Here is a 23621-nt window from a genome sequence, read left to right on the forward strand (position 1 = left end):
TGTGATGTCTTAAATATTAAAAGTCCTTCAGAGATCTGCTCACTTGATTATGTGGCTAAAAATATGGTTTGTTTAGAAAGAAAACTATTGTTATATCTATATAGTAGCTCACTGGGAATAAATCATGGGGAGACAAAATGATGTGGATGCTATTATTATTTTTTAACATCTAAGGAGTGTTTTGATTTGGTTTGTTTTCTTTTTTTTTTTTTAATTATTTTAATCAGCAGGTGACTACTGATATTTATTTGCCACCAGGAAGAGAACAAAACTTTGTTGCTGGGTTAATGGGATACATCTATGTAGTTTCTTTTACAAGGTGTTCTCATTTATTAGTACCACTAATGAGTGAAACCCACTCAATTTCCTGACAATCTAATGTTGCAGTTTCTAGCAAACAGTGGATTTTTAAGCTGCAAATATTTGAGGTTTATTTAAAAACAGATTTGTACATAATATTTTGAAATTGCTCTTGGGTATTTTGCTTTTTCAGAAGGATCCAGTTTGTTTTCAGGAGTAAAATACTATAGGCCACTATTGTGGCCTCAGCAATACTTCTTTCCTTCTCAGAAATAGAAGTTACCAAAGCATTGGCTGTATTATGCCAAGAGGTAAAATCATATCCAATGAACTCTTCTTGATTTTGCCAAAAATGGACTTGGTCTGAATTTTATAATTATATCCTTTTTCAGAAGAAAATTAGTTAAACTTTAGGCTGTTATTATTCAATCCTTGGTTTAATTTCATAATATATAATGATGTTTTTTCCACATTTGTGCACTTCTACTGTTTTGCAACAGACTATCAGATGTCAAGGATATGGTTATTCTGTAGGTATCATTTCAATGCCATAGTTAAAAATAGTTGTTCGGTTTTTCTATAACATTACTTTTCTTCACTAAATCTGAAGGAAATAAAAACAGAAGACAGTGTTTGTATTACCTCATCATCTTGATCTGACTCTGTTTCCTTTTGGTCCCAAGATGCATTGCAGAGACAAGGAATATTATAATGGACAGCAGGGAAAAGAATATCAGGATATGAAAAGGACCAAATTGGGAGCACAAAATGCAAGCTGAGTTATAAGGCAAAGAAAATCCAAAATGTCAACACAAAAGAAAAAAAAATAATCTTACATCCAATGCAAATCAACACGTGACATTACTGAAAGCATAAACCTATGACTTGCAGGCTGAAGCATGAGCTGTAAACAGAATCATAAAAATTATAGGAACTTGACACCACAGTAACAAGAGACTTTAAAAGGTTTCTACATACAAGAAACCAAGAAAACATAAATTTAAAAAGCTTTTATCATATTCCAAAGCATTCTCATTACTGGCACTTCACAGGGTTTCTTTATCACTAGCAGGAAAAAAAAAAAAAAAAAAAGGAAAAAGACAAAAACTAAAGGAGCAAAAATAAAACCAATCCAACCCTAAAGAAAATGTTTACTTTTCCTAACAAATACCTTTTTGTGTGCTGGCAGAGTGATATTCAAGTTGCAAACAGCTGTTTGTGGCAGTCCTTTTGTAGTCTTTGGTTCTTTCAAAAATGATAATCGACCACAAGGTTCCTGGCTGGTGTCTCTTACCTAGAAAAGAAATTTTAGTATAGTGTAGTAGTATGTAGTACTTCAGCTACCTAGAGGAGGTTTCTGGAGAGTTTCTCAGAGTTTCTTTCCACAAGAAGCTATCTACTGGGTAAAGGCCAATGTCCCTGAGCTGGAGCTCAGCCTGAGGTGCTGAAGGAAGAAAGGTGTCACCATGAGAGAGATCAGCCTGAAGCTCCCTGATGGCAAATCCATGCAAGACAAGATGTTGAGTAAGTCCAACCAGACTGTTTCATACTGGGATGTTACTGAGAGACATTTTCTGCTCACCTTCATTTTTTTCCTGCCATGTTTTAGACTTGTGCTCATCAAAATGCTTAAAAACTTATTTTGCACAGCAGTTAGGATAATGTTAAGTAAAGTGAGCACCCCTTCATGGTTATTTAGAAATGAACAGTCTGTGCACACTTTTTGGAGGCTGTTCTACTGTACAGTATATTATTGAATGCATCTCCTTTGCTTAGTCCCTGGGAAATTGTGATCTACTGGCAATATTCGGGAGGTTTAACTTGAGATATAGTTTTAATAAAAGGCTGTGAATCCATAGCATAGATATTCTGGTCCCAGCTCTGCCAGCAGCTGTTTTGTGGCTTCACGTAAAACACTGTCTCCGTGTTATTCACATATTAAATAATGACACTTACATCCTCAGGGCAAGTTAGTCCTATTGGGCTGAAAAAGTGTTCGCACTGGGGGAGAGAAAATATCAGCAGAATTATTTGGCTTGTTTTGCTTTTACCTTGATAGAGAATGGCAGTCTATTTTCTTTGAAAGCATAAAAATTAAAAACAAGCTGCTGTCCTCCTTTAGTCAAAGGGGCCAGATTTCCATAGCAATCAACGTAAATAGGTTTTCCTTCCAGAACCTATCAAAGCAATAAATAGAAGTCAATACAACCTCTTTTCATAACAGATCCATGCACATAAGTATATCATGATTTCCCCCATCACAGTTCCTGAGTTTAGTCTCCACTCAGATTAAATTCAACGGCCAATCAGAAAGTCGCTGTGCATTATGGCAAGGTATTTTGAGTGCGGGCAGTTTGGAAAACTGTGAGCTACGTGTGTGGCTTTTCTGAAGTAAGAATGTGTAGATTTCCTTCAAGAAGCAGTGTGTTGGTGACTACGTATTCACCACAAGCCAGTCCTATCCATGGCTGTGTGTCTGCGGGGGCAGTAAGGAGGAATTCCAGGTCAGTTGTTTGCAAGGCTCAACCAGAGCTACTCGACAGCAGCCTGTGCAAAACCCACTGCAGACTGGCATGGGGCATCCATTTGGAGACAGGTTCTCATGTTCCTCCCGCCTTGTCATTTTTGACCTCATTTCAAGTAATTTTTTGATACAGCCCTGCTGTGAACCTCTATTTAACTGGGCTTATAGTGGCTTCTGCAGGACCTGCTGCCTCTTGGAAAACACATTGCCCATTTTCAAGGAGGAAACCAGTTGTAAGAAATATACCTCAATGTCTTTGCTTCTTGCAACTTCTTCAAAGTTCTCTTGTTGCTCCAAAGTTTTGTCCACTTTGTCATCAGTCATGCAGAAGCAACGCAAATTAGATTCCACAGGGTCATTCATTTTGGCAAATATCACAAACTTTGCCATATAAGGAACGCATATTAATTCTCTATAAAGCTGTGTTGCTAGCCCAACAGTCTCTAGTACTTGATGACAGTCTGCGAGCCAAAATCTGAGTGGGAAAAAGCAAACCATTAAATCAACTTTTCATGATGCTCAAACATTGCTTAAGCCTTTAAAGAGAAGCCATGTCATGTGATCCTTGACCATTTTGCATGTTTACTGTCCTTGCAGGCTTCCCAAAGCTGTAATTTTCCCTCTACTTTCAGTGGAGCTTTAGTGATCCAAAAATGGGAACACCTGGCAATGAAATGTTGATATACTTATTTGACACTTCTCACACTGGTATCGCATAAAACTGTCTTTTTTAAGCCTCGTTTGAAGCCAAAGGGAGGAAACTGAATCTCTTGTGACCACACAGTATGTATATTGTAATGTGCTGATGCTTCACTGTACATTGGATTTGCCAAAACAACCTCCTTTTTAACATATACGTACAGCAAAATCACATCTCCCATATAGGTTGAAACCGTATATGCCCACAAGTGAATTTTCCCAGACAGATGTTATACTGTTATTTTCTCACCTTACGATTAAGAGTTTGATGACAGTTTTGATACAAGTAGTAAATATTTTAATTTGTAGTTTGGGTGAATCTTTTCCACAATATTTCAGCCCTGATCTCTTTGATTCTTTCAGCAATTCTCTCTCTTTATAAAGTTTTTCTGTAGGTGCAAATGTTATATACTGAAAGATAAACTCTTTACTCAGCATACCAGGAATTTTCTCCACTAGGATTCATGATTAGTACAGGTCCTCTTGAACACCTCCAGTCAGCAAGTAAGTCCACTAAGTCCATCAACGCTCATTTCAAATCATGATTTTTTGGCAAATGATATTTTTTGTGGGAGTAATTTTACATCGTTTTCAACTAAAAAGCCCACAGCCAGAAACTGAATGTCTTTAACTTTTTAAACAAATACGCTTTTATGAATCCCCCCAATTTTTCTATTGAATGAGCATTTTAAACTTTCCCTTTCTGTTGATGTTTGCAGAAAAAACAACTCCTGTGTGGCACAGCAACCTTTGAAGAAACACCACGTGTGACTGCCAGGAGACATCACCGCAGCAGAAAAGGCCAGGACAAAGATTCATGTGCAACCCTGGATGTGTGGGATGCTGATACATAGTGACAAAGAAGCATCTGGCCCATTACCGCTTCATCAGTCTTGCAAAAGTCTTATGGGAAGCCAAAAAACAACCCCACAACTACGCATTTTGTTAATGATGGGAAGTTACTCCCTAGGTGCATTTGGCAGGCTCTGTTACCATACCTGGCTGAAACATTGGTTGTGAATGAGACACAGTCATTTGAAAACGTCAGCGGAGTGGTGCCTGTGATATCCTCCCACTGCGCAGGTGAAGTACCTCCTACGTAAACATAAAACCATGGAGATTTTCTTTCAAACACTACATAAGAATATCTCTATCTTAAGTTACTTTGCTTCACACATAAAATGGGAACCTAGACGATAATGTTCTCCAACAGCTGAGCTACATGCTATATATTAAATCATTGGTTACACACTGGAAAATGATGCTGATGTAAGCAAAGTACATACCTACAAGTTAATAGCAAACCCTGCCTTGGTATCAGCTAGGACAGAATTATTTCTGTAAACTACTTTTACTGACAACCATGTTTAATAGCCAAGGCTGAAATTCTTCATACTGGCTAAATGTAAAACAGCATTTAATATTTGTTGGCAGAGTTCTTTTACAGTGGCATGAGACCAGATTCAAAGCCCGGGGAATGAGGGGGAGCCTTTCAAATGACCTCAGTTGGTTTTGCTCAGGAGAACTGATCTGCACTGTACTGGACCAAGCACACCAATGTTCCCTCACTGGAAAGCATGAGTTGTACAGTCATGAGAATGAGCACAGAGGCATTGCTGTCACAGAAACCTTTGCAAAGAGCATGATTTTCTCTAACCTGTAATGCTACATAAAAGTCGAAGGCTGGGCGTCGTGTCCCCTTTGTACCCGTTGGTTACACCTTCTCCCGACGGAGGCGGCACAGGAATTGTCATGGTTATTGGCTTATGAAATTTTCTTCTTCTTGGCTCCACAGTGACAATGGGACTGAAAGTTGCTTTGTTTCCAAGGATTTTTTTAACAATCTCCTCTGGAACTGGTTGAGCCTGTCAACACACAGAAAGTATTTAAATTAGAGCTACAAATTGGTTATAGACATGTAGAACTGTTTTCCAAAAGATAATTCCATTTTCCTTTTATTTTCTGTGGAATTTTGTTTCTTTTTTTTTTCCCAGGCAGCCTTCTCCTATAGCTCTCGAGGGTGATTATTAGTACAATTCATGCTTAGCATTTTTTTCAACAACCCACTTATGATTTCGTAATAGCTAACTTGTAGAGCAAAACTATAAACCTCAGAAGGTTGCCTGCAGTATTTGCTGAGAGTTTTTCAGAGCATGTTTGGTTTGGTTTTAATTTACAGCGATGGGTGATATTAAATAGAATTTCAAAATGCAAAAAGAGGCCTATTTTGCCTTGGAGACGCTGAACAATTCTCACATCTGCCAAATCTGTGCTCCTGAGGAACACTGTGTACTCCGACTTACCTCTGTACTCAGTGCTTCCTATGCTATTCCGCTATTGATTACTAGGAAAGGAATGCTTGTTTGAGTCAAAGTCATACAGAATGCATTAAGCTGTAGGAGAGCTATAAGCAAATTTCAGACTTTACCACCATTTTGTGCCTTGAGAGGTTTCCTAACTTTATACGGGAAGGAAAAATAGCCAATATGGGATGAAATGTTACAGAATTTTTGTAGATTTTGTCACAGAAGACTTTAACTTAAAAGTGACATACATTTTGTGAGAAATGGGGTTTTGCATCCATTTGCCTTTCTTCTAAAAAAGCTTTCAAGTCTGTTTCAATGAGGCCAACCTGTGACGTGCTGCATTATTCGAACAGCACAATGTATTGATATACATAGAATATGCAGCTACGTTGCAACCTCAGCAGTCACAACACTGCATATGGAGACATCATGCTTCCTTCACACTAGAGCGCCCTGGAAAGGCAGCTGTATAACCATAATAGCAGAGCTTCCATTTTCTCAAGATTAATCATCTTTAGATGTTAAATATCATTAACAGGAGTGTTCCAGTGTCAATTCCAAGCACTGGAATCCAGACCAGTATCCCTATTTCATGAACCCATCAGACTTGTCAGGTTATCAAGTAATTTTAAGTGATAACAACTCAAAGAAAAGGATACCTCCTACAGAATATTTCTCCACTTTCTGTGCAGTTTGTTTAAGGAGAGTTTAAGCTATTTGCTCTCCCCGGATTCCACCCATCACTAGGAACACCAATGGTGAATGTCCTAAGCTACAGTAGATGTATATGGGACGTCTTTGACCCAGTAACAGCTGGCAAAGAGCTGCATGAAATCCTTACCAAACACATTCCTATGGCAAAGGGCAGCCCAGCGACATCAATCACAAGCTGCTGCTTTGCTGCAGGACACTGGGACTGCGCAGCGGCGGGTGCCTGGGCAGCCACAGCCCAGTTCAGCTCTCCGGTGTGAATACTGCCCACCTGCAGACTCGCTACTGAGGAGCAGCAGGCTCCTTCGCTGAAAGCCCCATGCATTAAGACCAACCATGTGCTTGCAGATGCTGCGGGTATGAACACGAGGGCACCTTTACCTGGAGCCCCACGCGGATTCTTTTGGTTAGAGCACCCTCAGGGAAGGACGCCTGGACGCGCGGCACCGTCGTGCTGCTCAGCACCCCGCCCTCGGGGCCGATTTGGTTACTCTCCTGCTTGATTCGCGAAACCACCGCAAAGTACTGAGGGAAATCCTTTGTGACAATCCTGCAGATACGCTTCTTTTCCAGCTCCTCAACGCTGTCCAGCTCTGGGGGGAGAAGACAGTTAAAACACTTAGGCATTACCTGCTCGGGTTCATACCAGACAAGTCTGTGAGTGTGAAGTTCTGAATATGCCTTAAAATGCTTGAAGAGTCTTTTTTTATTTACTACAGGAGAAAAAAAAAAAAAAGATATTCAGTGGTATTAATTATCAAACTTTGGTTTGCTCTGTGAACTTCTGCATAAATGTTGACAATGAGGGCCAACAGCACTGGACACACAGATCTGCCAGGACACCTAAGGACTAGGGTGGGACAGTATCTGCAGCAGCAGTTGCCATAGAATGGCAGGTTTGTCACACAGCATGGACGTCCAAGGAGGTCTGAAGGAGATGGTCAAGCATCTTCCCTCTCTCATCTATATCTGGAAGTGCACAAGGGCACTGATGTTTCTGTGCACACCTTCAAAGGACATGTATTTCCAGCTTCTTCACTCACATAGTTCCGACATGCAGAAAACCACAGGAAATCAGTCAGTTAATGAACTTTCTAACTTCGTGCCAAGTGAGCAATCAGAGTTTGCCCAGCTAAGGCACTTGAGAAAGTTATCTCCTGCACTGGCATCCGTACAGTCCTGACCGGACTCTGCAGCAAACTGGATATGACAGAGGTCTGTCTGCCAGCTCTACCAGTGAAACCACAGCAAGGATCCCTTCCCACGCGAGGCTTTCATTCGGGCATCTGCTGCAAAATAACTGCATTGTGCTCCTCAGTTCCTAGAGAAACTTAATGCATCCTCAGAGACAACTGGAACAAAACCAGGTCATCAACAATTAGTGCTTTTGGCCACATTCCCAGCTCATAGGGTCACCATGGCTCAGAAGGGTGCATGGAGTATCTACCCATATTAAGTAATTAAGTAGATGACATCGATATACACGCATTGAGGAAAACTCTGTGATATGTCACAAATACAACTAATTATGCAACTACGTGTGTTTGTGTATATATATATATATGCACTAATGAAATCCCTGTGATATAAACACTATTCACAAATGGAGATAATTATACAATTGTCAGGCCTTTCTCCTTTTTAGCTATTGTAACCGGGTTTAATTCCAGCACTCCACAAGAGTTTCCACTCTTATTTTCCTCTTTAAAAGGGGCACCACATTCTTAAAGAAGAAAGTTTGTTCCTAGAAAGGTGTCATTTCTATCAGATGCAGCCAGAGAAAGCAGGAGGACCAGAAATGGTACCAAGACAAAAAGCACTTGTAAAATTCTTTATGTGCCTGAGACATTTTCCTCCTCTGAACATGTAAGCTCAATTACAGCTCCAAAAGAATTAGAATATAAAGTTGGTAAAATGTCAGTTTTCCATTTTTAAGCTTTCAGTAGGTGATTTGGATTAATCTCACAGTGTTGCTGTGGATCATATGTACCTACCAGAAGAGGATAATTTCTTATCATAATGTCAGCTTCCATTTACTTTGACTCAGAGATTGATATCTGAAGCCCTCTAGTGAATTATGTATTCTCCCTTCAGCCTCTGGAAGCAATGGCTTGTGCAGGAGACAAACTGGATTTTAAAATCCCAGGCAGGTATAATCTTGACTGGGAAATCCTATGCATTCTCCTGTTTGTTGCTAGAGACTAAACCCACTGCAAAATGCTCACAGAGATGGAGGATAATTAGAATTCCCCTCGAGTAGAAAATTAGTGTTTTATATAAGAGCATTTCAAAATCCTTTGAACATGGCAGGTGCTCTCCTTTAGAAGAGGAAGATGATGTGAAGATTACAGTGGCAGAACAAGAATCAGGCATGGAGAGGAGCTGGACGATATATAGAGAGGGTATGTTTAGATAATACATATGTAAGCTTCTATATGAAGTTGCCCTCTAACAGAAAAAAAAAAGATGATGAGCAATCAAACCACCTCTGTGACTGCCATGAGAAATGCAGCATTAGCATGACAGAATTAATGAAACAGGGAAAACTAGTCCTGGGAGAGGTCACATTTCCCAAACACACCTCATGCATTTTACAGAAAGAGCTATCATCATTGCTATTTTCCTCAGTTGCTGACACTTCATTCCTATGCAATGTGTTTCAAATGTGTTTCAATTAAAAACTTTGAAGGATTTTTTGTTTGGTTGGTCGGGGTTTGAGGGGGGTGTGTGCTGCGTGTTTAACCACAGACAAGTATGCTACACATCTCATCTTACAGATAGGGATGGCAAAGCAGAGACAGGTAAAGCAGAAAGGTTGGTAGCAGAATTGGGAAGAGTCTCTTGAGATCACAGTCTCCCACATTCGTGCTGACAGCCCAAACACCATCTATGGCCATTAAGTTTTAGCAAGTCAAAGGAAAGGTATTGTGAATACCTTGTGCATATATGTCTTCCCCTGCCACCCAGGTGTAAGATACCCTTATCCTAAGGTGGTTGGTGAGAGTGATGGAGGAGACACGAGATGGAGAGAAGGAAATGAGGGAGGAAAGGAAGATCATTCCTCCCCACCCTCTAGTCCATGCTGCCACTTGCGTGTTATGTCAAGGTTCCTGGAGAGAAGAAGAGAAACCCAGCCACATCCTCCAAGGTCAGAGAGGGACTTCACGTAGAGTGGCTCAGGTCAAGGAAAGCAATCACACCAGTTTTGTCAGGTGAGAAGCAACTGTGGATCAAATTCATCCCAAGTCTAAAACGTTTTGGTTTTTACTTTCAGATAAAGTAACACAAAACAAGTGTCTTCTGACTGGAAACAGAGTAAGAGGAGTCACAAAACACCTGGCTGTTTCATGAGCTTCAAGGTGTCTTTGTGTGATCTGGTATCTGATTTCCCCTACCAGGGCCTTAAAAAGAGTTTTGCTAGCACTGACAAAAGCAAATCTCACCTGTACTTAGCCGACGGAACAGCTCCCTGCGTTTTGCAACCCTCCTGCAGTACTGGTTGGAGCAGAGCTGACCTTGTCACTATGCAGAGACCGAAAGGTAGGAGAAGCACAGAATACCAATTTCTCCCATTCAGAGACGCGCCCCTGAAGAAATTGTTGCACTAAAAGTGGGGCATCCAGGAGGCAGCGCTCACATGGAGAAAGGTACAGGAGATGGATGAAGGCAGAAAGAGCACATGGGAAAGGGCAAGGAGAAGCTGAGGGCAGTGAGACTTGTCTTAAAAATTGCTGGTAACTAGACCCACGCTCCCAGCTTCAGTATTTCACATATATAACTAGACACTCCCAGTGCCACGAGTCTCACCCTCAAACAAGGCAATGTCCTTTATGTGCTATTTTGTCTATTTTTGCACAGTCTCTTATCTTGCCATTCACAACACAAAGTTTAACAGCAGTAGGCTTAAAAATTTTTCTTGGAAATGTGGCAAAATCACTGTAGAGTGATTTATGGTGGTATTTTAAACTTAAAACGTACTTAAGGTCACACTCTGGTTTGATCTGTAAATTCAAAGAATTAATTATGTAAAAACTCCTGCTTCTCATCTGAAACTACACTGTGCAGCTGGAAGCATACTGTAGCCACAAATATTTGCATTTCTTGGCAAATGGCTGTCAAAAGATTAGCTGCCCTAGCGTGTGCATTTATGCCCACAATTTGTCTACAGGTACCTGTAAAGGCCGCAGGAATGTAAAAAGCAAACACAAGTTATATCTAAAAGGAGCCTGGCTGAAACATAACCTATTTACTGATTACAAGACAGACATCTTCTTCCTAACAAAAAAATAAAATATATATTTTACTTGATTCAAGTTTAAGTAAATGTAATATGGCTGAGAGCTGTGAATTGCTACCCTTGTGTTTGGAACCAAACTCCTCCTCTTCCTAAAAATGCCAAATCCCCTGTATTCTCTCAGACCTATATTTGCCTAAGGACAGCACCATCTTTAGAATATAAAGTATTTAAGCAGAAACCTGACACATCAAAGAAAAACTGACTCTTTACATCACTGTTCATTGTTCTTTCATGTTAATAAAAGCAAAATTCTGCTACTGTTTAATCCTGCATTTAGTGCCCTGAAGTGTTGCCTCCTGCTCTGGATTATTTTGAGTCTGTGATGAGGTTTTCCAGCAGATGGTGCTGCTTCCAGTAAAGAACAGGCAGGTTTTCAGCAGTCTCCATGGCAGGCGAGGAGCAAAGATGTCCTTGCTCTCATCCCCACTAGCTAAATGGAAGAGCAAAACAGGAAAAACTGCGTCTTTAAAAAGTCAGCATATTAAAGAGCTAGGAATAAAAGCCTTGTTTCCCTCCTTCGGTACACAGTTAGGAAAGAACTGGTGAATTACAGCAGGCCTAACACAAAACGGACCAGCTGCTTTTAACAGAAACCCAAGCACTCCTGCAGCATGTTATGGCATTTAGAGATAAAGACACTAAACTTCTGAAAATGACTATGTGACTGCTTTTTATTTAAATTAAAGACTGCTTCTTCCTCTAGACTTCATATCTGGAATAAAACTTCTTCCAAAGTTATGATTTCTGACATGCAAGATACTCCCTTCAAGACTAATTGCACTATTTTGTAACAAACCAGTAAAAGTTAAGATGAAAAAAACCCAACCTGCTCTTAATTCTACAAATTTGTAATTTTATGTCATTGCTTGGAAGACATTTTACACAGAAAAGGTGTCATTTAACTGCAGAAGAATTTTCTCAAGACCCTTGTACTATTTTAATGGAGGGGTTTTTTGTTTTGTTTTCCTAACTAAAGAATGATAAAGCTAAAATGAACTGAGCAAATAATCAACAGAATGCTCTGGGTGTGTCTGCAGTATTTTTTATCCCTTCCCTTCCATAAATGATTGCCTGGATTGGTAAAAGGCATTTCTGTGGCTTGGCTTTTAAGGTGCCAAATATTTTCACTCTAAGGGAATAGTCCAGTGTCCATCATACTTTCTGTGATTCACTGGCTGTACATATACCCACTAGCCTCAAACAGCAGTTCCCCAGAAGGGAAGAGCCACCTGAAACCCTCACCAGATCAGAAAGTTGTACTCTGGCTCTAAATTGTGAAGCTTATTATTTTAGGCTCTAAGGACTGAGGGCTTCACACCCACCTCTCTCAAAGTATTTTTATTTATTGAGCTCTCTTCTCTGTAAAATATTAATTTATCCATATGGTACCTCTGGAGAGCTCTTTCATAAGTGATGCAAGTTGGACCACTTTAGAACAGTGGCTTTGTGCTCAGATTTCCTATCCCAAAATTGAACTAAGCTCATTTTGGAAAGCACATGAAGCATTATTTGCTGATCAGTTATGACTACTTCACCACTAACGAGGCACCAATAAGTGACCCATATGCCAAATCATTGGTACTTTTTATCTCATTCTAGAGAAGGTGGGTAGTGGTGAGATTTTTCTTTCAGAAAGTCTGCAACTACTGTCTTTGATCCTGAAGCAATTCTTCTCCAAGCAATACTATCCTGGGCCATGCTCACTCTTTTGCCTGTTCCACTGCTTTTAGGTACCCTTCTGTGATGAGGTTTATTGTATTTTTCCAAAAACACTGACCCAACATTTGCAGTGTTTCTGCCCTACTGCTTGAGTGGTTCTAATATATTTATTTTGAAATAAATAACTATGATAGATCATCGTATAACAAGCAGATCTTTGCAACTGCTCGGTATTTTCACAAGCTCATATGCAGCTCAAGTACTTTGAAGTGAAAATACTACACAAGCCCATTCTGCTGTTCCCGTTCCCAGATGACGAGGAAATCTGTAATAATGCAAAATCTCAGATGCCCAGGGAGCCCCTCACACAGGCACAACTCCCTTTCCCTGTTCTCAAAGCATGCCTCTTGCTGAGGCTGCCCTCTTCAAACAAGGAGAGGCCAAGATCAAAGGCAGAGCCTGCTCACAGATACCTCTCATAGCTGCCATCCACAGCCTGATCATTTCCTTCAAATGCTTTTGCTGATAATGAAGGAACTTTCCTGCAGCTTGTACCCCACCATACTGTGACTTTCTGTAGGAGGTTATCCAGAGAAAATCCTGTGGCTAAACCCTTACAGAAAACTGAAGTCCAAACCATAAGCTGTTTCATTCACACTCAAATGCAAAGAGCTCGAGCAATGGTTTATCAGCACAAGTATAGAAAAATACTTGCTAAGAAAAGAAAGCAGTGGTGCCAAGGGATCACTGCAGCCCCAGCCTGGCTTTACCCGTGCTGAGTCCACAGGGACCATCTGTCACAGCATCTTCTGATGAATTGTGTACAGTTGAGTTCTCTCAGGTTGAAGGACTCTCACATAAACAGCAACATCCAAGCAAAACAAGGGAGCCAGGCTTCCCAGATGGGCATCAGGAAAGCAGGTTGTGTATTTGTGGGAGGCAACCTCTAACAAAGCATTTCAAAGAAGAATGGTCTATGGGCCGAGGTCTGCATCTGTGGGCAAGTCTCGCATAATGGTTATTTACACTTCATTGCTGGTTTGGAATGACCTTCACGTGCCCTGCCTGAGCAGCAGAAACATGCTTACCTCCAGCTGGGATGTTATTCTCAACTTCATGCTGTAAAGCAACTGTGTTTAAACTTGGCAGGACTTCTGACCAAAACTTACCACTCATTTCAGGATGTCTCCAGGCCACTGCTGAACAATTTCTCTTTACACTCTTTCCATTAGTTTAATATGTAACACACACTGTATTCCCCAAAGTCAGATACTCCCTGCACTGTTTTTACTTTAGATTGCTCTAGTCTGCTCATGTTAGTGAGCCTGCACAAAGGTAAGGCTTGCTAAAGCTTTGAGAAAATGTTTACCTTCATCCATGCCATTGAGTATTTCAGTTAAGTCTTCATGTTTGCTGTCATACTGGTGCTCCTTCCACGTTTCACCATTTTCACTTCGAAGTACAATTAGTTCTCTTTCCTTTCCTCGCATTGATCCAAAATGTGGGATTTCCACTATGACAGGGCTAGAGAAAAAGGAATCGTATTATTTTTAATCCTGCATCTCTTCACTGCCCTTAATTTCCTACGGGTGTTAAGTCTTTAAGAAAACTACAGTCATTTTAAATAGTACTGTCATGGTAAAAAATTTCAAAATTAAAAGCTTTTAAAATTGCCAAAGCTGCACAATCCTTTATCATTTAAACTATAATTAATAAATAACTTGAAAATAATTATATATAGCTCATCTTTAATATAAATCTCCTGAAACAGCTGCCTACATGAAAAAATAGTGGCAACTTTTGCTAAGGAGAGTTCTCCCTGCTCATTTATCCCAGGATGTAGGTGATCCAACCTGCCTCCAGCACACACAGCAATGCTGATTTTTAATTGGCATTAACACAGCCAAAATTCAGATTTAGCTTAAGGGATTTAAAGGGGCAAAGTCAGTTCAGAAACAGTCCAGATCTCCAAATGCATGCAACAGCTACTGACTGCAGCAGGAACTGCACATGCATGTGGGTTTTAAATTTCAAACTAAGTCTCAAACTTTTCAAAGCTCTCCCTGGCTCTCTGTTGATGTAGCTCCTGTGAAACACAAGAGGTTGTTTCTCATTAGCTTCACTTTCTGGTTCTCATGTCCAAAATCACAGCTGCAGCATCCGCACTGTAAACATCACTGGGGAATGTTTAGATCATTTCAGAATGGATTTCTCTGAGTTAAGCAACATCACGACCACATTTATATTAGTTACTGTCAAACATTTGGTGGGGGGGAAGGAAAAGGAACGAGAAGGTGGTTAATAAATACACCTATGTCACCAGACAATGTACCTTCAACAGAGGACTGCAAGTGCATTACTGAACAGTTATTGTGAACAACCAACAGAAACCACCATTCACTTCATGTGCCATTCCTTAACAAAACAGACACTTTTGCCAAACACTTCACAGGCAGGATATGCATTTTAAATTATGCTAAGACAAACCGACTGAAATCACACAGTAAGTGAACAATTATGGATTATGCAGCTTTAAGACATTTAATAGACAGTATCATTATTTTCCTACAGAGGTTGTAAAGGATTTCACTGCTTTGTAGTAACTCAGTTAAAAGTAGTATCACAGGATGGGAGAAGTATGCAGCACTTCCAAGGTACTGTACACCTGCAAGGTGTCGGGTGCATTAACCAATCAATTACTTGGGCACAGAAATCACAGCAGTCATCATGAGGGAAAACATAAATTAGTTGGAAGTCCAGTTTTCACATTAAATACTAAGGGAGAAGAGTTATATAGCATTTCCCCCCATGAAAATAGAAAAAGACTGCTTAATTAATACATATTTTAGTTACTTTTAAGAACACTCAAACTACTACTCTAATCTTGTCCTTTAGCAAGAAAGAGGAATGTAGCTGGTGTCTCCCACTGTGCACAGCAAGTAAATATCAAAAATTTCAAATACATTGCTTAATATATTTACTCTCTAATTCAAAAAAAAAAAGTACAAACTGAAGACTAACACTATAGTACAATCTTTGCAGGCTAATATTTCAGATACTGTCTCTAAATATTTAGAAACCACACAATTTTGTGCATGACATTTAACAAGAATACTTAGTGAGAAGGTATTGAACAGGTTTGGAACACCAAACACTCACCAATATTTTGAAAACCTAACGCAATAAATTTCACAATATGGTTTGAAAACAACAGTCAAAAATATACGGAAACATTCTTACAGTTTTAGATTATACACTGCAGTTCCTTTCGGTAGCATCCTTGGCTTTATAAATTTATTTTAACAAGATGCCTCTTGAAGGTTGAAAAGATTAGTATTTCTCCAACATTTCTGAATGAAGTCATTCACTCAATGACATTTTTTCTAAATAATAGTTTTTCATAAATAGACTATATGCAATCACATTTTATAAATGCTCTTCCCAAAACAGACTCACTCAAGGCCTGTAAATACCTTCTCTACCACAGGGTCGAACTTAAAGGACTATCACTGTGTATTAAAATGTATTTGATGCAGTTGAAACACTTCAAATTTAAAAAATTACAAAAGCACAGAAGTTATGAAAGCAGAATGCTGGCAGTGAATTTTACATGCCTATAAGCACAAGGTAGTAGCAGAGCTATATTAAATCAAGCCACTATGATTTTCTTTCAGTGACATAAATCAACTGAAAGCTTTAGAAAACTTAAAAAAAATAAAATGGGAATAACAAAAAATTGGAAACAAAAGAAAAACTGTAGACATTCTGTATCTTTTCCGTACATATCCTACCCAATAAATTTTGTTCCTTGTGGACCAAGCTGCAGGATTCGGCTAACCATGCTCTCACCCTCATTTAGAGGGGGAGGAGTGTTAGGAAGATGCAGTTTACTGAATAACATCCATGCAGCAGGAAGAGAAACGAGAAGGGGAAATTAGGATCAAGCTGTCATTCCCGACAGAACCAGCAGTTTACACCAGGGTGCCACTCATTGTAATGAACAAAATTTATAATTAGGAAAAAAAAAAAAGCCACATCATAGTGGATTGTTTCCCCTACTTTAAGCTTAAAAAAAAAATAAGTCAGTTCCTAGCATTTGTACTGCTTGATGCTCTACAGTAAGTGTTCTGCCACCAGCCTCAGTGGCTTTGCTCCACGAGACAGAGACAGGCAGCTCCCAGCCACGCTGGCAGGAGCCGTGCACATGCCGTGGCACAGGGAACAGAGCTCAATATTTGGGTCCCTGCTGGTGACTTTAGGACACTTTTTTTTGCGATATTTCTCTGATACTCTACAAGCAAGAGGGTCAAAACCTGTTCTGGGTTACAAGTGCACGACTCCTCCTGACTCCAAAGGCAGGTTGCATGAGTAGCTGGGGGGCAGGACCTGGCCTTTTCATGGCTTTCCTTACCTTAGGCTCCTCCCTGCAGTCATCATAGAGGCAAAGCTCCCCTCTAAAATACAAGGGTACTTTCTGGAAGGAATGGCAGGTTGGCATTTTTTAATATTTCAAGTTAAGTAGCCTATCTTACATGCTCAAATGAGGTAAAGTCAATGTTTAACTACTTAGAACCACAGGTTAAAGGAAATGAAAGATGCAATGTGAGCATGAACAATGAAATTCATAGAACAACTCACCCTAAAAATTGTGCCCCTGCTGGCCCCATTTCTACAAGTCTACTCGCTAATCCTTCTCCTTCAACCATGGGTGGTGGGCTGGCCAGTTTGTGCCTCTTTACCAAGCGGCAGGTGATGCGGGTTGGTGCTGTACACTTGCGTGGTGGGATAATTATTCTCATTCCATGATGGCGACTACCCCTCATCGAACCCCCACGTGCATCAACCATAAAACTAACCAGGAAACTGTAGGAAAAAGGAAACACATCAATGAAAATGGTCACAAAACAAGCAGGAGATCAGCATGGATTCAACTGCCACAGCCTTTAAAACATTATTAGAAAATTCCTCCCAATCCCAGCTAAACTAAAAAGAACACAAAGATTCTTTTAAAACTTATACTTACATGTTAACTAATGGTTATCAAAAGCAGGAATTACTAAAGGTCTAGCAACATCATGGTGAAACAAACAGGTGCTACTGAGTAATTTGGATTAAAGGAGTACACAGGTAGTACATTAGTAGTGGTTTATTAGAATTTAAAAACATTCCTCTGTTACTGTTAGCTCTACTGTCCATAAATAAGAGTCATTAGCCTCTCATGCAGAAAGGAACCAGACAGTGTAGAAAAAGGGGAATCAAAAATGCTTATTATTTTGGGGATCTCAGTCTTTAAAACCTCCTCCCAGTCTCATTTGCAAACACTCATGATGGCTGGCAGATGAGTGCAGACACCATGGGTGACAGTCAGTCCAGGCTGCTAGGGGCTTCCACTGATGGGGAATGAGTGAGAATACCAAGTCCAGATAACTTTATTTAGGCTGCTGGCACTCTGGAGGAAAACATGCCATTACTCCTCTGTGAAGATGACATTCATTAGCAAAAAGCGACATTAAAGAAAAATCACATTTGCCAGTGTCATTCTAATGCATAATATTCCATTTAATAATAGAAGAGTAACTAATTATATTTGTAAGTGGTAACTGGTAGATTTAAAAGTAAAACTATTTTTATTAGCGAGGGAGTAATGATTACTAACAAAAATAATCTTTAATAGCCGTGGCTTGTTTCATCTATAAAATGCTGAGTAGCTCCACACATGAAATGTTACTGTCTTTAACAGAACAGTGACAGAACAGTGGAGTCTCCTCCCAGGACTGAAAACGGACTTCAGCCTGTTTCAAAACTCTGCAGCAAAAATCCTTCCAATTTATGGGGATCAAAATGTACAGCTTCCTGCAGGGCTAAACAGTTATTGGGGTGGTGGGGTGTCTCCTCTGGCACTCCAAAACACCTCCCCTTTTCTTCTGTACCATAAGCTGCTGAGAAAGAATAGCTTCGGGTAGAAGATGCAATAACAGGCCAGTATCAAGAAGGACATGAGTTACCAACTCAGTCTTGATGCCAATACATTTTTTTGTTTGCTCCTGTACGATATGTAGATGCTGACATAGCTGGCACATCTGCTCTATTGCTTCACTATTTTCAAGGCTGTTGCCAAAACTTCCAGATCTTAAGAACTAAACCTGCACATGATTAATAGGTGAATCCATTCAATTTCCTGGTTCCCTACTGTAAACTGAACTAGGGGCAAGAGCCAATAATCCAGGGGGGCCAAGAAGATTCTTTATACCCACCCCCCTCTCCAAGTGCTCCAAAGTATGCATGGGAATTTGTGTAAAACTTGTTACATTTGCTTTTGAGACCAGCAGGATATAAAAAGTAACAGCTGATGTGCATTGGCCAGGCCTGCAAATAAGATGCATTTGGAAGTCCGGCCAACGTGGGTGGCAAAAATCTGCACAAAAGCAGGACCATAATCAAAATTTGGTATTTAGTGGTCTGCGGGAGACAGGCAGGTAGGGACACAAGCTGTAAATATATGAAGCAGGACAGAAAGGTTGTCCAGCAGAATTCCAGATAAAGAAATTGCTACATTGCCTTTCTTCAAACCAAATTAAATTCCTTCAGTAAAGATGAGGTGGTGAAACAGCCCTCCGAGATAACCCTAACCCCAATTTATCATTTCTTATGCCCCAGACACTTTACAATACTGAATCATGTAATAAGATTCACGATATTTCACAGCAGTTCTCATACAAATAAATTGTATCCACATTTCTCTCCTAGATAAACACACTGTACATAATAATTCCTCACAATAGGAATTGTTTCAGTGTGACGGGATCTTTGATGAATCGCTTTCTACAAATATTAGATCTATGTCAAAAACAGTATGCTCCATCATCAAATTATAGAGTAAGTTATGTTAATTTTAATGTTTATAGAACACAAGATCTCAGATGTCTGGAACACTTTTCTGCTTGCTAACAAAGGCTGTAGCAAGCAGACACCAGCTCTAGAGAGCCTGGGCCTTTGGTTCCCTTTCCCCTCTGCTCAGTGAGCACTATTGGCCTGTCAGCATGTTTACGTTGCTTTTTCTCCCTGCAACTGCTTTATGTGGTGGGCGGTGAAGGCTGATGGTAGGAGGCTGATGCCACCAAGCATGTGGAAAGGTGGGCCAATGGTTGGTCTTCAGGGCTGGCCAAGAGCCAGCTCGTGACTAGCTGTGAAGAGAGTTCAAGACAATCCATTAAAATTTACTGTGAAGCAAAGTAAAATATAGAAACAGGGACAGACAGCCCTTGGTCATCGAAGGGACAATACTGAAAGGAATCTGTTACAATTGGTGCTTTGGTGGCCTTTTAAAAATATGCATGGTTTTTGTCTGCAGAGAGGATGGGGCCACTTCAGACTACGTGGAAGTGCGCAGGGCGGCGGGGTGGCTGGCTGGAGCATCCCTTCAGGGCTGGTGCTGCAGCAGCTCCCAGGGGGCACATCACATCTGGTCCGTGCACCAGGGAGGGGCTCCCGGGGAGCTTGGCAAGGCTCAAAGCAAGGGTTTGGAGAGCTGCCTATCATGCACATGATGACTAGCATGTTAAGCCAGTCGAGAAATAATAACAAAAACAAAAAAAACCAAACCAAACCAAACCAAAACAAAAAAAAAAAAAAAAGAGTTTTTCAAAACTTGAACTCAGATAAGATGTTATTTCTCCATCCAAAGTATTTAAATGATGCAAGTATGTAAGAGTGGATTGTCAAAAATCTCTAGGCACCTAGATCAATTGACTTTAAATTAATAATTAAAAAAAAAAAAAAAAATCAATGGAAGTCAAAAAGGAGTACCTATAAAAACTGGGCCCAAAGTTCTCAGGTACATTTAGGCTGTAGATTTCAAGGTCAGCCCAGCCTTAGCAACCTGGGGCTTAGCACTGCTAATGCTCACTGCTCACAGCAAGGGTAGGTTAACCCTTGACATGAGTTTATGCCCCACTGCAGGAACTAGCCCATTACAGCCAGCTTTGGTGTCTACACCACACTGCAGCCTTCAGTGAAGACAAAACCTTTAGCAGATCAGCCTTTATGCATATTGCTCCCATATAAAGATAATCATTGTCAAAAATATATTAATTATTTCCTCGTTTAGTTTTCAAATTAGTAATTTGTCATTTAAAACAATAACAATAATTCCAAACAGTATTTCATGCACTTTGTATCAAAAAAAAAGATTAGTAGCTGATGCTTACCTAAATTAATGCTTCACTAATAATGGAAACTACAGTATGATCTCTAAAACACAACGCTAAATGCTAATGAGCATTTCTACTTGAATATATGGAAGGGATGAGGATGTGGGCGGATGCACTACAAACATCTACACACACTCTGTGGGAAAAAAGTTAAAAAGTAAATAAATAAAATGAGGATTCACAGAAAGCACAGAGTTATCACCTTGAATCATACTGGGGGAGTGGAGAGGAATAGCTGCAAAATAATTTAGAAAGCAAATGGGAAAAATTAATGTAAGATAATTAGAGGCAAGCAACAGAAAATATCAATAATAAGCGCAAAGAAAAAGTAACAATCAGAAAAATAACAAAAGCAACACATTCAAAGGGCAACTTTAGAAATTATTTGGCTTTTGTTTTGCATACTGTGACCTATGTCATATAAAATGTACCACACATGGGAAAAAAAAAAAATCTGAAAGGAAGAGTTCATTTAATTAGTCAGCACAAGTCCATAATTTCTCTGAGAAATGCAGAGGCATATGAAGACAAGCATTTGCAATTTACTTAGGTCAACAGAGAATTTACTGTAACACAACTTCTTTATTTAATTCCCAAAACATGCTCCGCTGTGCCATGGAAAACCAGCTCTTGCACTTTTCTATAGCAGTTTATTTTCCAAAGTATAATGTACAAAGATATGTATGGCAGGATACTTGAAAGGTGTATCAGTCCATGCCATTCATTACACTGCTTTCAAAAATTAGTTCTGTGTGTACAGGAGGTTGGAGTAAACTATAATTAATCTGATGTATTCCACCTTGCAAGACTGGATTCGGTATTTCTGAGTTTCTCAATATGGAAAGCAGTGTAAGACAGTCATTTCTTTCTTTTGGCTAAGAAAACCAACGAGTTAAAAAAGGAAACACGAAGAGAGCACACCCACAATTTAGTTTGGGAAAGTTTCACGGATAAGCTCACATCTGAAAGCCAAAGGTCATTTTGGTGAAGGGTCTACCCTTCCAGAGGCCTCAAGATTCATGACACATTTCAATGTACTGCTTACAGTGGAGCCTGTTCAAAATATATGCTGGCAAAACAACTTATCTGAACTCAAAAAGAAAAAATATAAAACAGTATCTTGGCTGAAAAAAAGGAAAAACCAGAAGAGTCGAAATTATTGCCAACAATTCCGTCTTTCTTCCCCTTTCACTGATGCATCGCTGGATCTCCACATCCTGCTCCCAAAATTCCCCGTCTGCATTATTAAGAAACGTGAACAAACTCCGATGTTCTGACAGTGAGTAAATGGGGAAAAGAGCCACCCGAGGGAGCAGAGGGCAGAGGATCTCCCCCAACACGACACGCTGCGGAGCTCGGGGGAGGACGAGGAACGCAGAGAGCGGTGGGGTCAGGCCCTGGCCGAAGGTCGACCGGGACCATGAGGGCTGCCGACAGCAGGTGACCCCGGCCAGCGTACCTCTCCCTACGGCCACGGAAGGGACTGGGGACAAAGCTGGGGATGGAGCTCTGCCAACAGGCAGGAAAGGAGTTGCTTTTCAGAAAAAGACTGGCAGAAGAGAAGTGAAAAGTCATGATCCTCTGCGTATCAGACGTGCTGAGGTACTGGAAGATGTGAAGGGAAGATCTGTTGACTGCTCCTAGATGAATATAAGAGGGAAAACCAAACAGTATCATACTATAATATGGGGCCACAGTTAAGAAAATAAACAGTGAGGGTTTTTTTCCTAACAAAGGAACTGAGTGATCAGAGCACCATTTCTGATGGATTTTATCCATCAAATGAGAAGCATGACAGGTCAGAAAAGCTATACTTGTTTAGAGAATATTTTGGTGCTCAGATCCTCTCCCTCCCCTGCAGCCTCAGAATTTGCTCCAGTGCTGCAGGTCTGCAGCCCTGCCCCTCTGGGCAACAGCTAAGGCCGTGTCGGTGTTAGCGAGGACTGATGTACAAAGGGAGCAGGTCTGAAGTAGCTGATGCAAAAGATCCCATGTCTACAGAATATATGTTTTGGAGGGTTGGGTTAATTAATGAGCATGCTGACGAACAAAGGACAGACAAGTATTGTCCCAGAGGACTGGCAGGATGCAAACATCAGACCTATTTTGTACTAGGATGAAAAGGAGCCAGAAAATTTTAGACCAATCGGTCTAACCCCAACTACCAGAAATAGTCAGGAATAAATTATCCAACAGTTAATAAGGGCCCAAAGGATAATCAAGATCACAATTCACCCACCCCCAGTATTCAAAGTAAAAATGAGCCAAAACATAAGTGGCAAGAGTAACTCATGTCAAATGAATTTATCTTCCCTCTTTGACAGGGTAACTTACCCAGTGGATGTGTGGAAGTACTGTCTTGGTATTTCAGTAAGCAGTCAAGAGACAGTATAGATGAGGTAAGTGCACAATCATCTGAGAAGTTACCTCAAAAGAGATACCATCAGTACTTTACTGTTAAACTGAAAGGAAACTTCAAGTGGAGATTCCACTGTGCTTTCCTGGGCCATGTACTAAGCTAATGTCTTCATTTACAATTTGAACACTGGACAGAAAGAAGGTCTGAGAAGTCTTCGGAAAATAGGATCAGAAATAAAAGCTATCTTGCTAAAATGGAAAAAGGGTCTGGCACCAACAAACTGAAATACCATAAAGACAAACGCAAACAGAGGCAAGAAGCCAACAAAACATAGACAAAATAACCAGACTGCATAATTTCAGAAAAGAACCAAGAAATTCTAGCAGATCACAAATATCTGTCAACAGAAATTGCAGTTACCAAAATTATATTTCTCATTGTGGGACTGGTTAAGATAAAATGTCTCATGTGTCAGACTAAAGAGGTAGTGATCCCGGCTTAGAAATAAACTACCATCAAAGAGAGAAGAGCCAGAGGACAGCAACAATAACGTGTT

The 23621-nt window shown here is 40.2% G+C and overlaps 1 protein-coding gene across 23 annotated transcripts in view; it reads right to left on the minus strand.

The window, feature by feature from the left end:
• ANK3 (ankyrin 3) overlaps nucleotides 1-23621 on the minus strand; it is a 279582-nt gene that overhangs the window by 39972 nt on the left and 215989 nt on the right. For 13 of the 23 annotated variants that reach the window (XM_033004248.2, XM_033004250.2, XM_033004246.2 and 10 more), the window contains 10 exons: nucleotides 20909-20941; nucleotides 17135-17359; nucleotides 13866-14020; nucleotides 6922-7133; nucleotides 5181-5388; nucleotides 4522-4618; nucleotides 3071-3299; nucleotides 2352-2477; nucleotides 1472-1594; nucleotides 943-969 (listed from right to left, as the gene is read on the minus strand). In XM_033004248.2, the coding sequence (XP_032860139.1) occupies nucleotides 943-969; nucleotides 1472-1594; nucleotides 2352-2477; nucleotides 3071-3299; nucleotides 4522-4618; nucleotides 5181-5388; nucleotides 6922-7133; nucleotides 13866-14020; nucleotides 17135-17359; nucleotides 20909-20941 (1435 nt within the window). The remainder of the gene's footprint in view (nucleotides 1-942; nucleotides 970-1471; nucleotides 1595-2351; nucleotides 2478-3070; nucleotides 3300-4521; nucleotides 4619-5180; nucleotides 5389-6921; nucleotides 7134-13865; nucleotides 14021-17134; nucleotides 17360-20908; nucleotides 20942-23621) is intronic. The other 10 variants (XM_033004263.2, XM_033004255.2, XM_033004262.2 and 7 more) reach the window with 3 other exon arrangements.

The sequence above is a fragment of the Tyto alba genome, unplaced genomic scaffold (assembly GCF_018691265.1).
Source record: "Tyto alba isolate M040663 unplaced genomic scaffold, T.alba_DEE_v4.0 Super-Scaffold_1, whole genome shotgun sequence".
Taxonomy (NCBI): Eukaryota; Metazoa; Chordata; class Aves; order Strigiformes; family Tytonidae; genus Tyto; species Tyto alba.